The sequence below is a fragment of the Lissotriton helveticus genome, chromosome 7 (genome assembly GCF_964261635.1).
Source record: "Lissotriton helveticus chromosome 7, aLisHel1.1, whole genome shotgun sequence".
NCBI lineage: Eukaryota > Metazoa > Chordata > Amphibia > Caudata > Salamandridae > Lissotriton > Lissotriton helveticus.
Genome location: NC_136068.1, coordinates 140,357,150 through 140,373,548, shown reverse-complemented (window position 1 = coordinate 140,373,548; position 16,399 = coordinate 140,357,150). Strand labels below are relative to the sequence as shown.

Sequence of the window (16,399 nt, the reverse complement as noted above, 5' to 3'; positions counted from 1 at the left end):
TGACAGTCCACTGCTCCATGTGTCTTGGTTAGAGCCTCTATGCTGTCAATACTATCTGGGTCTCTATTAGACTCATTTTTAGCTTCTTGCGTAGACCTGGTGGCGGATGCTATTGCACCTATAATTACAACTTTGTGCAACTTATCAATTAATTCAGCAGTTTCTCTGCAATAATGGAAGAAAGTACAAATTCTTCCAATCTTGAAAAAAATATCAGGAGATCCATATCAATTGTCCAATTAAAGGTCCATTTCTCATTTGCCTTTTCCTTCAAAGGTTCTGGAGAGAGACATTGATGGACAATGTCCTCCACCACCCTGACTGATGGTGGGCTGCCCGCTAATTTATAGATCAGACCCATAGACACTACACTGCATCGCTCCTGAAGAAACCCCCAGAAAACCTTCCAGTCACCCACCCCTATCAAACCAGAGCATATCACATTCAATGTATTAGCTATTAACCTTTTATACATTTGCTAAATAATAGCCAGATAATATGAATCAGGTATTTGTCATTTAAAAGCACTTATTTTAATATTCACATACTGTAAAAACATGGGGACTTTTTCAATTGTTCGGTTGTAGACCTGGTAAGGGTGTATTCTTTGGTTAATGAACAGCGTCTATTTGCAGAAACACAGTGTAGATAATATTTTTAAACCTCAAAACAAATGACAAGAAGGAGGGATCTTTCAATAAATGTTCAAAAATGTCTCCATATTCTAGCGGCAAATATGGATCGACCTTGCGATTTATCCATTGGATACCTTGTAATCGCGCGTTCCTTGAATAGTGAATAATACCTATTAGCTGAAATACAGAAATCACTTAAAGTTTTTAGACATGGGTTTTACTTTACTTGCCTTTATTAAGCAAACACTTTGTTGTTTGGAGGATAGTATCTACATGTACAATTTGTTTTCACCCACATTCTAAGCGAGCAATTTCTTAAAAGTCATAGTAAATTGTCTTTGCAGAAAAATAGAACCCCCCTATTAAAAAAAGCCTAAAAAAGCCCTTCACTAAATTTCAATACAGTTCGAATAGATGTGAAAGAGAAGAACATCAAAATGAGCTATGGACACGCCCTCAGTGACCCCCTTTGAAGGTGACCTGCTTCTTCCATACTTCTATCACAATCTGTGTGCTTTCAGCTGGACCAGAGCTCTTAGCTCTTTTTCTGCCTCCCCGCAGACTCCCGCGACAGCCTGGCTAGCGGGGGATGATCACATCCCTTGCACTCTGCACAAAACTCAGTGGATTTGGCTGCAGAACTGTGCACCAGAGGAAGGCACTTGGTATACAATTTTAGGCAAATGCATGGACGATTCAATCAATCAATCAATCAGGGGTTTATAAATCGCGCTACTCACCCGTGAGGGTCTCAAGGCGCTATGATTGACTTAACGTCCCTATTGGTGGCAACTCTAGTACAAGGAGGTTGACACATGAAGGCTGCAAGCCCTCACCATCTCACTAAAGCAGAACTGTGTACTCATAAAATGAATACCTTATTTTTATTTCTCAAATATTATGAGAGGTATTTGCCTTTGTGGGGTGTCCTACTTATGCGCGTTGCACCAACTACATGAGGACATTAGGACAACAGGGTTGTCATGCTTGGGGCAGCCAGATGAGGGTTGCTAAGACTTCTCCTGATAAGGCTGCTGTTGGCTTCTGAGAGCACCCATTATACAAACACTTACATGTATAAATAATTAAAAAGACCAAAATTGCAAAACTGGCTTCAGAACCTCTAAAGAAGCCTACTAAGGAAATGAGAGTCAAGAGTTTCAAACTGAAGGACTCCTAGAGAACTGCCATGAAGGGGATATTTTATGTAATGTGGGTGACTTCCAACAGAAGACAGTCATACAATAGTTGGTAGACTTGGAGCTTTTCTGAGGCCCATTCTGACGCTAAATGATGGATAAGAAGGTGGGAATACCACCTCCATTAGAATCGGATGGACCGTAATCAGTCTCTTACCTTGAGTGTTAGAGACACGATTCCCGAAGATGCTAATAGCAGCTCGCGATAGCGGGTGGGCCTGAGATTAGAGGCACCAGACTTTAAGGGACGGCCTCATCAAAGTGAGCCTCTGCCAGGGTTTTGTATTTTCAGAAGTGCTATCTTGGCAAAACATGATCTAGATGGAGTCCTTGACTGCAGGAATACATATCACACCTTTTCTTTTTGATGCTCTACAGCCTTTAAAGCTGATCTGTCGCTTGTGACAACTCTTAGTCATGCAAATAGAGGTAAGTGGTATATATGATGCACCCTTGATGATGTGCATTTGTAAGAGTACACCATTATAATAAGAATCATTCCTTTTTATACATCATACCACTGCTGCTCAACTCAATGGTACACATTCTATCGATTATGAATAGACGAAAGGCTGAATTATCCTGGCCAGGATTCAAACAAGTGACCTGCTTGGTGTACAAAAGTTTCTGCACCTTTGTGTCAGCTTGCAGACATTAAACTAGGAGGTAGGAGACTTCAATAGTGAATTTGCGAGTTCGATGGATCTTTGGCTCAATCACAGGTGCTCCAGCGGTGTTTTCTACTTGGGAGCTATGGCCAGACATTTCTGCTGCTCCTTGTCTAGATTTAAGAGTTATTTGCACCTTGTCCTTGATAGCATAGGGTAGACATGTTTGCAACACATGTGCCAACAGACCTATCTGTTAGGGTTGCTGCTGATATTGGCCTTCTGTGGCTGTATAGAAATCCTCTAGCACAGACTGTGCATACTCGAAGGTCGGTCGGTCTTCAGGCCTGTTCTTCCAGCATATCATCATAATGTCGTAGAGTTCCTTAGGGCAGTTTTCTGGACGGGACATTCGGTAGCCGCGTTCCAGGGCACGGATCACCTCAGGATTAGACATACCTGTAGTTAAAAATGCAGAAAGCATTCAGTGTATGAACGGTGGAGAGAGGAAGAGAGATAGGCAAAGAGGTAGGAGGTAAACTGAGATCCTTGCGTATCTCTGGATTTCGATTAAATTGCTGTATCCCACTTAGGGTATGTTACAACATATTCATGAGGAAATGCATACCTCACAAGAACTATAAACATGCTTGTATTTCTTTGCCCAAGTAATTCTGCCTTCATTGAAATAATGCATTTGTACAGGTGTAGAGCAATCTGACTAATGGATACAGCTAACAAGTGTGAGGATACATCACACAGAGATAAATACAAACAAATTCGAGGTACATATTTGTGAATAAAACTCACAGGGCAGTGCTGCAGTTGACCACATTCTGTCTCACCAAATGCCACCAACTAGTCCAGGAGGAAGACTTAAGATCCCAGAAACTTCCCATAAGCTGTCAAGTACTCCAGATCTCTATTCTCTCCCCATCACATTCAACCTCTATTTGGAACTCTGTGACAGCTCAATCACAGACAGTGGTATCAAGATCCATTGGTGTGTTGAGGACACATAATTCTACTTGGAAATATCCACTGCTCACAACATTTAGCAACTCTAAAACCTGCCCCAATCTCACCCTGGACTGGGTGAGCAACCTGAGTGAGGCAGGATTCCCTCTGTTCACAAACAGCATCAAACAATGACAGATTCAAACCTGGCTATCCACCATGAAGTTGGAATGCTCCATCCCCCAGCGGATAGCCATTTCAAAGTCACTTGGATTCACTCAAGACACAGACCACTCTCTCGAAGAGTACAGTGGCAAGAAAATAAAGATCGTATTGTACAAACCTTCCTGTCAAAAAAAGTTCCTATCTGAAACCGACCTCTTAACCTTAGCTCTCTTTTAAGTAACAGGCCTCTCTGACATCATACTGTGCCACTTGAATAGCACTGTGTTATATAAATATAAGCAGATGCCCAGGCCCCTACCCCCTACCTTACCTTAGACTAGCATTCTGACGGTCAATGCCCTCATGCACCCGGCTCCAGCGCCTTGAGGTTCTCGCCTCCTCTGCTGCTCTCTCTTGTGCCTGTGTCGCTTCTTGTTCCTTCTGTCTCTCACCCTTTTAGTGCAATTTGTTGCCATTCGTTGGCCTTTTGTCTTTATTTTGCCTTTCTTTCTCACCTTTCTGTTTCCCTTTTACCTTTTTGTTCTTTCTTGCTCTTTCTCACCCGTATGTTGCCTTTTTGTTCTTTCCCAACCTTCTGTTGTCTTTTTGCCTTTTGCCCTTTCTCACCCATCTGTTGCATTTTTGCTCTTTCTTACCCTTCTGTTGACTTTTTTGTGCCTTTTGTCAAACTTTTGTGCCCTTTTGTTCTTTTTCAGCCTTCAGTTGCCTTTTCTGCCTCTACCCTGCTCCGCTTCCCACCTCCCACGCCTCCTCTCTCCTTACCTGTTCTTTCAGGCACCACTGCTTCTTCTTCTCCCCGACTAGCCCCGTCCACCACCCCTGCTCACCTCCCCTTTCCAGGGCCTACTTAATGGCAGCCACAGTGCGGACCAGCCTTTAAGCAGGTGCTTAGGCCCCTGCCCCCTAACTTACCTTAGACTAGCACTCCGACCGGTCAGGGTCCTCATGGCTCCAGCATCTTGATGCTCCTGCCTCCTCTTCCGCTCCCGCTCCCGCTCCTGCTCTCTCATGCCTGTGCTGCCTCTTGCTCTTTCTGTCTCTCACCTTTTTTTGTGCCATTCATTGACATTCCTTGTCTTTTTGTCTTTTGCCTTTCTTCTCACCCTTCTGTTGCGTTTTTGCTCTATCTCACCGTCTGCTTTTTAAGTCTTCCTTCATCTTTCTCCCAGTTTTTCCTTTTTGCTGTATGCCACCCTTCTGTTGCCTTTTTGTCACACTTTTTATTCCGTTTTTCTCTTTTTTACTCTTGTGTTGCCTTTTCTACCCCATGTGCTCTGCTTCCTGACTCCTGCATCCCTTATCTCCTCCCACTGGTCATTAACTGACCTGTTCTTTCCTGTACCACCTCTCCATCCTTGTTCTCGACTAGCCCTGACAATTGAACTTCTCCCCTCTTCTGGGGTCTACCTAATGGCGGCAGCAGCATGGATGTGCACAGTGTCTGCGCCTAGACCACCCCCTACGCTACTCTCTAGAGCTCCTCCGGTCTCTAAACACAGCATGCCAATCTGTGCATTGCTGCCACGTCACACCACACCACACAGAGGGAGCATTCACTTGCACCAACTGCTGCTTTGCCTGCAATACTTCACCCGCCACACCTTCACACACACAAACCACAAACAGCACACTTCTCGCAGCCACCTACAAACACACACCCCAACTATCAAGCATGCTCCTCAACATCTGCTCATTCAGCAAACACACTACAGAAATATGGGATATCCTCCCCAAAGCAAGCATCGCAACATACACCCTGAGAGGAATCCTCATCTACCAACCAATGAGACCTCTGGGTACCTTTGGTGACAACATCGCTGACTTCACCGCCCCGCTCACCATCAACTCCAACAATTACATCCTACTAGGAGACTTTAACTTCCATTCTGTAGACCATAGCGACACCATTGCCACCGGACTCCTCAAGAGCCTAGGAAACCAGGGACGTCACTAGACCCACATATTCCACCAGACACAACCTAAACCATTTGTTCACTACCTTTAACAGCATTGAAATCACTCCAACCACGCTGCTCACCTGGACTGGCCACACCATCATCCATATCCAAATGAAAATCCCCTGCCTAACAAGACCTGCCTTCACAAGTATGGGCGAAAGCAGCTGGAGCAGCATCCAGAATTCCGGGGAGTATACTACTCTCAGGAGTCAAAAGTTCTGTACAAAGAGTCAGTGGCCTCATACAAATATCTCATTATAGAAGCCAAGAAAATGTACTACTGTCACAAAATTGAATCTGCACAAAATTCCAACAAATGTCTATACGAAACCACCAAACAGCTTGCCGGCTCCTCTGTTGATCTTACTCCTCCCCCGTCTCAAATGATCTGTGATGCTTTGTCTAAGTTTTTCTTTAGCAAGGTTGACGACATTTATCGAATCTTCGCTAATACTACCATTAGCTCTCACGACGCCTTTGTTCAGCTAGATGGACCTGTTTTTCACCAGTTCAGTGACGTTACAGGCCCACAGGTACTAGACAGTATATCTTCCATTAAATCAGGATCGGCTCTGGACCCGTGCCCGTTGAAGGTTATGCGGCCCATCATGGATGTAGTTTTTACATCCATAACAGAGATTTGTAATTCCATGTTCTCTACAGGTATCTTTCCGGATATCCTCAAGAGAACAATTATAAAACCGCTCCTTAAGAAACCCAATCTAGATAAAGAAGAACCTAAAAGTTATCGGCCTATTGCCAGCTTGCCACTCTTGGCGAAAATAGCGGAAAAAACCATGAATACCCAACTCTCCTTCTTTATCGAGGAGAATAAAAAGCTGGATGATTCGCAGTTTGGCTTTCGCCGATGTCATGGTACTGAGACCGCTCTGGTCAAGGCGGCGGATGATATTAGATCCATCCGGGATGCAGGAGGTTCGGCCATCCTGATTCTACTGGACCTATCGGCAGCCTTCGACACGGTCGACCATGTTATCCTGGTCGACCGTGTCGAGAAAATGGGCATCCGAGGCAATGCCAAAAATCTTATTGCCTCTTTCTTGGCTAATAGGACCCAGATTGTCACCGTGGGACCTTTTGAATCCTCTCCCTTGTCATTACCTTGTGGAGTTCCTCAGGGCTCATCCCTCAGTCCGACACTCTTTAATATTTATGTGTCGGACCTTGCCAAAGTCATCAGGGCACACGGGATGAGCCTGACGTCCTACGCTGATGATACCCAATTGGTCCTAGCGGTCAAGAACGACGGGCCACAAAGAGCCAACATGCTTACTCAGGGCATGCAGGCAATTAGCAGTTGGATGGCCCACAACTGCTTGAAATTAAATTCCGAGAAATCTGAAGTGGTAGTTTTCGGCAATCTCTCCCCAGAGTGGTCCTCTTCATGGTGGCCCTCGTCCATGGGCCAGCCTCCAGACCCAGTTGACAAGGTCAGGAATCTGGGTGTCATGTTTGACAACCGTTTGAATTTCCTACCTCATGCCAACCAGATCTCCTCTTCTGCCTTCTACAAACTTCGGCTCATCAAGAAAATTATGCCCTTTCTGCCTGAACATCTTGCTAAAACCCTGGTGAGCGCTCTGGTCCTCTCCACCCTAGATTACTGTAACGCCTTGTTTCTGGGTGCTCAGGAGAGAGTGCTTGCCAAAATGCAGGCTATTCAGAATGCAGCGGCAAGGCTACTAGGGCGTATTCCGAAATTTCAACCGGTCTCACCAACCATAAGACAACTTCATTGGCTTCCGGTGAAAAAGAGGATAAAGTTTAAGGCATTGTGCTTGATATACAAGGCCTTACATAATGCCGGACCAGCGTTCTTCACCCAGAACTTAATCCCCTACTGCCCGTCTAGAACACTGCGATCCTCTAGCTCCCTCGATCTGGTGGTCCCCCGCACTAAAACAGTCAACTGGGGTGCCAGACGATTTCTGGTGGCTGCACCAAGACTGTGGAACACACTCCCTCAATCGATAAGGACCAGCTCCTCCCTCTGGTCTTTCCGAAAAAGCGTTAAAACCTGGCTTTTTAACATCTGATGTCCCCTTGCAGTTTTTTGGCGTCTTTATGGGAAAAACATTTCAGTTATCTAGCGCCGAGATGCCTAAGGGCCTTCGTTCGCGCTTTACAAGTGTTATAATAAATAAATAAATACTCCCTGTGCCTGAATGAACCAATTTCTACCGACTACCTTAACAGCAACATCAAGGATCTGGATAAGTGGATCACAAAATGCACCGACTCCCTGGTACCTCATAAACACACACAGAGAAGAACAAGGAAGCAGGCCAGTTGGTACATTGAAGAACTCCACGAAACGAAACAACACTGCAAAGAATTTGAAAGAAGATGGAGATGAATCACATAGAAAATTACAAAAACATATACAAGACAGCCCTGAGATGGTACCACCAATAAATCAAAGAAACCAAGAGGAACCTTAGCAGAGTACACAGACAATAGCTCCAACAGAGAAAAAGAAATATTTGTCATAATCAAAGACTTAACTTCACAACCTGCCACCACAGCATCACACCCTTGTAAGAACTATGTGACAACCTCTTGGAATTCTTCAGCAACAAAACCAAAACCCTCTGCAACAATTTTGACCCTCAACTGAACCCTTTTACCCTTAACCCCAGCCTTCCCACAAACACCCATGGAACAATCTGGACTGTCTGGGAAACACTTACCAAGAAAGGACAGCCAATATCATGAGGCTCATCCAACCAAGGGCACCAATGGATCCTTACCCCCACCCATCTTCAATATAGGCACCACCCCTATCAGACATGTCCTCACCTGCATCCTGAACAGCTCCATCAACTCTGAGGCATTACTGGATATCTGAAAGCATGCAATGGTCCACGCATTGGTAAAGAAACCCTCAGCAGACCCTAAAGAACTAGAAAACTACTGCCCGATCTCCCTTTAACCTACCCGGCACGGGTCATGGAAAAGGCATAAACAAGCAACTCTCTCACTACCTCAATGTACACCAGCCTTTGGACGCCACACAATTGATTTACAGCCTAACCACAGCACATAGACTGCCCTCATCGCAGCAACTGAGGAGGATCAGTCTGATCTCGACCATAAGACACTGCACCCCTTACACAGCCTGCCCTCTCTGCATCTTTCAACACTGTATCCAGCTCCATCTTGCTCAGACGACAACATGAAACAGGCATACAAGGACCCGCCCTCAACTGGATCTGTTCCTTCCTCACAGGTAAAACACAAAGAGTGCTACCCTACACGTCAGAAGCCAAGAACCTCATTGTGTAGTCCCTCAAGGATCATCTCTCAGTCCAAACGTATTTGAAATATACAGAACTCCACTAGCAGACCTCAACAGATCATATAACATAAATATACTCTCCTATGCAGACAACACTCAACTGATACTCTTCCTGTCAGAAAAGACCCCCACTCCAAAAAAGAACTTTGGCACATGCATGACTGCGGTGACCACATGGATGAAATCTGAGTGCCCTAAACTAAACACTAACAAAACTGAAGTGGTGATATTCCGAAAGATAGCCTCCACTTGGGACTCCATATGGGGGCCAACTAGCCGTGGCCCCTCGCCTATCCCTACTACGCACGCAAGAAGTCATAGAACCATCCTGGATGAAAAGCTCAACATGACAGCCCAAGTAATCACAGTGACCGCCAATTGCTTCCACATCTTTAGGATGCTGCAAATGAACTTCAAATGGCTACCAGTGTACACCATGACAATGATCATCCTGATCATCAGCATACTCTTCAATGGCCACTCACTCTATGTAGGAATCACTAAGAAGCTCCTGAACAGGCTCCTGACCATACAAAATGCTGCAGCAAAACTCATTCTAAGCCTACCCTGTTGCAATCAAATCACCCTGCATCGCAGAGAACTGCATTGATTCCCAATCCACAAAAACACCCAGTTCAAACTAATCATACACACACATACAAGGCACTACAGAAAACTGGCCCTACATACCTTAATACCTTAACATACACTTCTGCACTCATCCCAGGCACCACCGCTGAGCCGAACTCTCACTGGCACCCAAACCCTGCATCCGCAAAGCCACAACCGGAGACAGTAAGAAGCTGAAGAGCTGGCTCTTCGAGTAACCTCATCAAGGAGACAGCTGTCTATCCCACCTGCTATGGATCTGGATATCCTCATGGGAAATTAGTGCACTATACAAATACATAAAGCATACATACCACATTGTACACAATGCAACACTTCTCATTATAGACATAAAGAAATTTGAGACCATCTGAACACTGATAGAATCTTTCACAAAGAGCACATTATCTTCGAGACAAACTGCATCACCAGAAAAGGCGCCTCAACATGCCTGGATGAGAAAATAACCACCTTTGGTAGTCAACACTACACAAGTAAATGCATTATTACACAATATTGCCACACTATGCATGTTTCTATATGTGCTAGTGAGCGCCAAGTGGCCACTGGTGAATACAAGTTGATGGGTCTTTCTGCAGAATGTGGTGAGGGGATCCCTCAGACTTCTGTATCCCATAGATATTCATAGACATTGCCTGATTGAGGGTGACTTCTGTTGGGTGGAGTCCCCCTTGCACAGCAGGGGCCTGGTTATGGCCTTGAGGTGGTGCTATGTTTTGTCAGTGATGCATCCTTTTCTCACCTGGATATGGGGTTCGTCCGTAGGTCACAATCTCCATCAGGAGTATCCCAAACGACCAAACGTCAGATTTAATGGTGAAGGAGCCGAAGTTGATAGCTTCTGGTGCTGTCCACTTAATTGGAAACTTGGCACCTGTGGGAAGATCAGAAATTGATATCATAATCTGAGCGACCACTTATCAAGAAGACCTCTAACTGAATGTTATCTAGGTACTTATGCACTGCTGTTACTACCACTCATCTGTCCCAGCTATGTTTATGTTATTAACTTTAGAAGGACTGATGGCTCATAACACCGAGTATAATACCTAGTTACACATTACCTTTGGGATAGAGACACCATCCTCTGGGAAAATTATGGAAGAGGACTAAACAGAATTATTACACAAATCGAAAAACAGAAAGACTGCGTATATCAATACCAGGCAGAACTGAACTTTTGAAAATAATGATACTGTTCAAACTACTATATCTACACCATTTTCTTGATTGGTGGTGTTGGTACTTTGGTAGTTGAGAATTTACCACAGCACATCATTTGAGCATCGTAGGTGGCTGAGGCGTCTAAACTGTAATGATGCCTACCTAATGGATGGCTCTTCATCTATTAGGGAACCTATCAACCTGGGAGCCTAGATAAGCATCACCTCTGATTTGCATCCCTTCAAAAAGAAATCATTCAGGCTATCCCTCTGACAAAACTCAGATCAAGCTCTCAATAAGTACCTGCTTTATTTTTTGTATTATTATGGATAGCAGGTATCTGCATAAATAAAGTCCAATCATGGAGCTTACGATGTCTATGCCCTGAACAGCCTCTTCCAAAAGTGCAGGGAAGATATAAGGGGGGTTCAGAGTTATTTGACCAGTTCAAATGACTAAGAAAAGTCAGAAAGCTGCTTTCTAGACACAGCTCCCTGCGAAACTGATCCCACCAGAAGGGTTGAACGCGCCTAAAGTCTTTGGTTCAAAATGGTCTCCAATTCAAGGTTGGGGACCGTTATCTGCCTTGGTTCTCACAACTTCAATGGGCTACTTTTGATTTTAACCATCAAAATGGAGGCAGTATCCTATATGACTTCTAAGCCATGCACACAATGTTGAAGGGTGTCCTTTTGGAGCTAGGCAACCAGTGTAAAGCTATCTAAGAGGCGGAAACACGGGCTTCATGAATGGTTTGGCAGTTTGGCTGCTGGGCAGCTAGTGTGGCGGGGCACCACCTTTGCCAACACAACCTTGGCCCATCCAGTGAACTGAGAGTTATTCACCTGGTCGGTGGCATTTTTATCCCGGTTTGCTCCCATGCCCATAACGGGTGCTACGGAGAAGGAAACAAGTTATGTCAGGAGGCCCACAAACCTATGGTGGGGTACGGGACCTTCCCTCGAATATGTTTCTGCTAAAGACTGACCCTTTTCAAATCAAGAATCCGTCCTCAAGAAAATGTGTTTTAAAAGGTACTTTCATACAAGCCCTTCCTGGGTGCAGCCACTATGGTAGCAAAGAGAGACATTGCTGCTGCATGGAAGAACCCCCATCCACCTACAAACCTCCAATGGCAAAGGAGATTGGACTGGTAAGCTGCACAAGAACAGCCAGTATATGAAGCCCAGGGTTGTGCGAATAAGCAGTAGAAGGTTTAGGGCAAATGGTTGGGCCTGTTGGGCTAAGGTTGTGCAGGAAAGGCCTAAGTAAGGAGGATGGTCTGTGACGTACTGTAATGTAAAAGAAACAGTTGAAAATGACTTATGCGGCAAATATGGTACAAATTTCATGTGATGACTGAGTGTATATTTTGTGCAACCCCAATAAAATTGAGTATTAAAAAAAGGTACTTTCATATACCTATCCATTCATGAATCCACCAGTGATCAAAAGGAGCATTTTAAATCTGACTGAGGAATAATGATTTTAGAGAAACAATGTAGAAAGTATGTATTATGGCGATAAAGTATTCTTCCTCACTGTATGTGCAGAACATGTGCAGAACATGCTTACCATGTGTACCTTTATGATATGAGTGCTTGTATGTACACTAAGTAACTTAGGGACTTATGATCATAAAACGTACACAGACAACAATAATGCTAAGTATAAATTCAGGTGAAAGCACCCCCCATTTACACAGAGTATGTTTGCCTGTGGGTTTTTATCCATCAATAGGCGTGTGTGGCTATCAGCGGGTGTTTGTCAGTGCATGTTTGTCGGTTAGTGAGTGTGTTTTCCATAATTGTTTCTTTCTCCATCAGTGAGTGTATGTTTGTTCATCACATTGGGGCCGATTCAGAGAACTAATCTGAGACAAAATCCTAAATTTACTGCTTTTGGGTATTCACAGAAGGCATTTAGTAGCAGTAACGTTAGGATTTTGCCTTAAATTAGGATTTCGTCTTAAGTTAGGATTTTTTTCTTAAGGCCAAAATTTGAGACAAACTTAAGTTTAACTGTCACAGAGTGTATATTGTTCTGCATATGTGTCTTTATCCATCACAGAGTGTATGTTTATCCACCAGAGTATGTTTGTCTGCCTCACAGTGTATTTTTATCTGGATGCTTTCATCCATAATTATTGCATGTTTGTCAACCACAGCATGTTCGTATAGCACAGAGTGTATGTTTTTGTGTATGTCTGTATATATCAATGAATGTATGGTTGATCCTACCAGAGTATTTGTCTGTCACAAAGAGTATGCTTGTCTGTGTGTTTTTATTCATCTCTGGATGCATATTGAACCACCAGAGTATGTTTGTCTGTCTGACTGAATGTTTGCCCACCAGGGTGTGTTTGTCCTTCATAGAGTTTTTATTTCTTTGTTACTTAGTATGTTGTCCATGGCCATTTCTTTGTCTGTCAGAGTGTATGTATGCCCCTCACTGGCTGTATTAGTGAGTGTCTGTTTCTCAGTGCTGACAATGTTTCAGTCTTTGGCTTCTCTGTTACCTATCACTGTTTTCAAGAGTGTTTTGAGAAGTGGGGCACTGTAGTGAACAGGACTACAACAGACAGAATTGGTTAGGTTGTTAACGAAACCCCAGGAGAGGAGTACTGCATACTTGGTGACATCTAGTCATCTTGTAACTTTAGTCTTTGTTTGTCACTAACTCTATGTCTGTCTGTTCAATGAGTGAACATTTGTTTGTGAGAGGATGTATGTTTTCACAATCACTGTAGAAAATCTACTTTTTCAGTACGGTCACCCTGGATTTTTTGCTGTTTGCTGGCCTCCATGCTGGCTTTAGAAATCTGTGCACTTTAACCCTACTAACCAGCAGTAAATTGCCTGTGCCCCCCCCTTTATACAAGTTTGGTGTGGCATACTCTTAATCGGTATATGTAACTTGCTTATAAGTCCCTAGTATATGGTTCAAAATGTACTCAGGGCCTGCAATTTAAATGCCAATAGTGGACTGAAGCACCTATTGTGCCACCCACTACAGTAGAAGTGAAAACATGGCCTAAGGCCAACCACTGTTGCCTGCATGAAGGAGTGAAAAAACTGCAATTTGACTGGTCTAAATAAACCACTTTGACAAGTCAAAACCTCCTTTTGAAATAATTCTAAGTCCCTCCTATGTAGATCTTGTAGCCCACAATTCAGGCTATCTGGTATTGAATTTTTCTCTCTGGCAGGCCTAGCAGTCTTATATAGAAAGTCAGAGTGCAGATTGCAATCCTTACACTGCATCTTGGGAATAGGACTAGCTAGAAAAAAAATTCAACAACTATGTTTAATAGTTGTTAAAATGCAATTCTATGGCAAAGTTGAATTTAATAAATATTATGGAAAAGTAACTTTTAGAAAGTTACTCTTTACCTGGCTGAACTGTCAGAAGGCTAATTAGCATAATCCTCGGCCATGTAATTTGACTAGAATAGGTGTGAATAGGTCTGAATTGGCTCCTAGGAGCAAACAATAGGCTGACCTAAATGGGCAGAAATGGCTCCTCTAAGCGTGGCAGATATGCAGGATAGTGCTGTGAGCTTGCTTTTGATAGCACAATATCAAAACATGTTGACAGATCTGTTAAGCCACATGTAAAACTTGAAAGGGAGAGAACAGGATGCCAAGACCTATCTTGTGTATTCACTGTCCGGTTGCAGTAGGACCCTTCTTTTGTCCTACTAGATGTCTGTCTCTGGGCTTTACATATAACACTTGGGATGCACTTGAAAGGAAGAGAACAGGTTGCCTAGACCATTCTTATGTGCCCATTGTCTGGTTGCTGAAGGACCTTGCTTTGTCCCACCAGAATTCTTTCTCTGGATATTACACACAACACTTGAGTAGCACTTGAAAGGAAGGGAACATAATGCCTAGGGAACAAGATCCCAAAACACATCTTGTATATCTACTGTCCGGTTGCGGAAGAAGCCTACTTTTGTGTTACCAGACTTCTGTCTCTGGGTTTATTGTGGATACAGTCGCTGTCTGACACAGGACTTTAGTATTAGACGTAGGAGGACATTAGGATTGCCATAGTACACTCACCATACATCCCCAAGCCTCAGGGCCAACATTTAGTGTGGCAGAATACTTTTGCATTCTTGATAAGAGTTGGTCCCCATAATTACCCCATTGGCAATGGCATGTCCAAGAGTCATTCTCTCCGACTAGCTCATGCCAGGCATACATGTGGCCTCTCGAGGCACCCATTTTAGAACACTGCTGGACCTGAGGAAGTACAGAAAAGGACTAGACCTGCTCTCTGTGACCTGAAAGGAGCCCTGAAGGATTGGACCTGCTCCCTCTTGTACCCAGAAAAAAGAAGGTGCAACAAGGGTCATGAGACTGATCTACTGTTCATGCTACAGGGATACCACAAACAGGAAGAGACCTTTACTGTAACTGCCTAGCTGACCAGTGGTAACTGACTTGGCCTGGACCCAGCTGCTGGCCTGTGTCTGATGCCCTGTGAGTCTCTAAGTGCCTAATAAGAGACCTTGGGTGGGTAGGGAGGCCTTTAGAAGTGTTTTACTGTGGTGGAATGGGATTTAAAGGAATAAGCCAGAGCAAAATCTTTGATTAGGTCGAATCTGGGTGGTGTATCTGATCTGCGCTCTATTGCAGTTTGCCTCAAATTGCACCTCTTTCTCGGGCTATCGGGACCTTTGACTATCACTGGCACTTTGTGCTTCTTGGCACTATTTCTACTTAAACTTAAAAAATCATTTTCTCTGGTTAGCCTTAATTTATTTTGACATTTTGTTTATAAACTTTTACTCTATTATTATAATTTGTTTATACATTTTTACTGTTTTGCATTTTTTATTTATTACTGTTTTGGAACTGCATAAATACTTTACAAATTACCCTAAATTAAGCCGGTCTGCTATGTGCCAAAGCTAACGGAGTTGAGCTCAGGTGAATTTAGTGACTTTAAGTAAGGGTTCACCCTGACAAGGGTCGTGATAATTTCAGGTGGGTATCACCCCCTCAATGTATAATCCAATGTCTTACACTCACCCACTAAGTAGCATGCTACCCATGGTCAATTACGATTTAGCATCTTGTCAGGGGTATTATGCTCTATGTAAATGCAACTTCAACAAAATACAGTCACTAAGTGTATTTTTGTTTATTGCTGACTGTGTGTTTGTCAGTCAAAAAGTGAATGTTTTTCTATTACTCAATGTCTCTTTGTGAGTGTGTGTTTGGCCATTGCTGAGTGTGTGTTTGGCCATCGATGAGTTTATATTTGTCCGTTAGTGTGTCTTTGTCCATCAAGGATGTGTGTTTTTCCCTGACTGTATGTTTGGCTATAACTGAATTTAAGTGTGATACTGAGTGCCTGTTTGTATATGACTGTATGTTTGGCCATCAACGAATGCCCGTTTGTAGGCTCCTCATTGAATGCATGTTTATCTGTTCATCATTGAATGCATGTTTGTCTGTACATCACTGAGAAAATGACTGTCTATTCCCTGAGGACCTGATTCACAAAAGGCCTCTGTACTCATGGCGGAGGCCCCGCAGACCTGGGGGAGTCTCCACACTTGGAGCGAAATCTCCGCAATGAGAATTCTTATTGCAGGGACTCCTCCCCAAGTGCGGAGACTCCCCCACGACTGTGGGGCCTCCGCTGTAGTACTCTTTCCCTAAAATGAGGTAAATGTCTAATTGTAACCCAATTAGCAAGGACTTTAGTGCCACTGTAAGTCCCTAGT

General features: G+C 43.7%; 1 protein-coding gene across 6 annotated transcripts in view; it reads right to left on the bottom strand.

Annotated features, from left to right (window-relative positions):
• Positions 1 to 850: 850 nt before the first annotated feature.
• The window catches only part of HCK (HCK proto-oncogene, Src family tyrosine kinase), a 183,243-nt gene continuing 167,694 nt past the window's right edge, over positions 851 to 16,399 (bottom strand). For all 6 annotated transcript variants that reach the window (XM_078651770.1, XM_078651774.1, XM_078651771.1 and 3 more), the window contains 2 exons: positions 10,235 to 10,366; positions 851 to 2,901 (listed from right to left, as the gene is read on the bottom strand). In XM_078651770.1, coding sequence (XP_078507896.1) covers positions 2,699 to 2,901; positions 10,235 to 10,366 — 335 coding nt within the window. In that variant the 3' untranslated portion in view covers positions 851 to 2,698. The remainder of the gene's footprint in view (positions 2,902 to 10,234; positions 10,367 to 16,399) is intronic.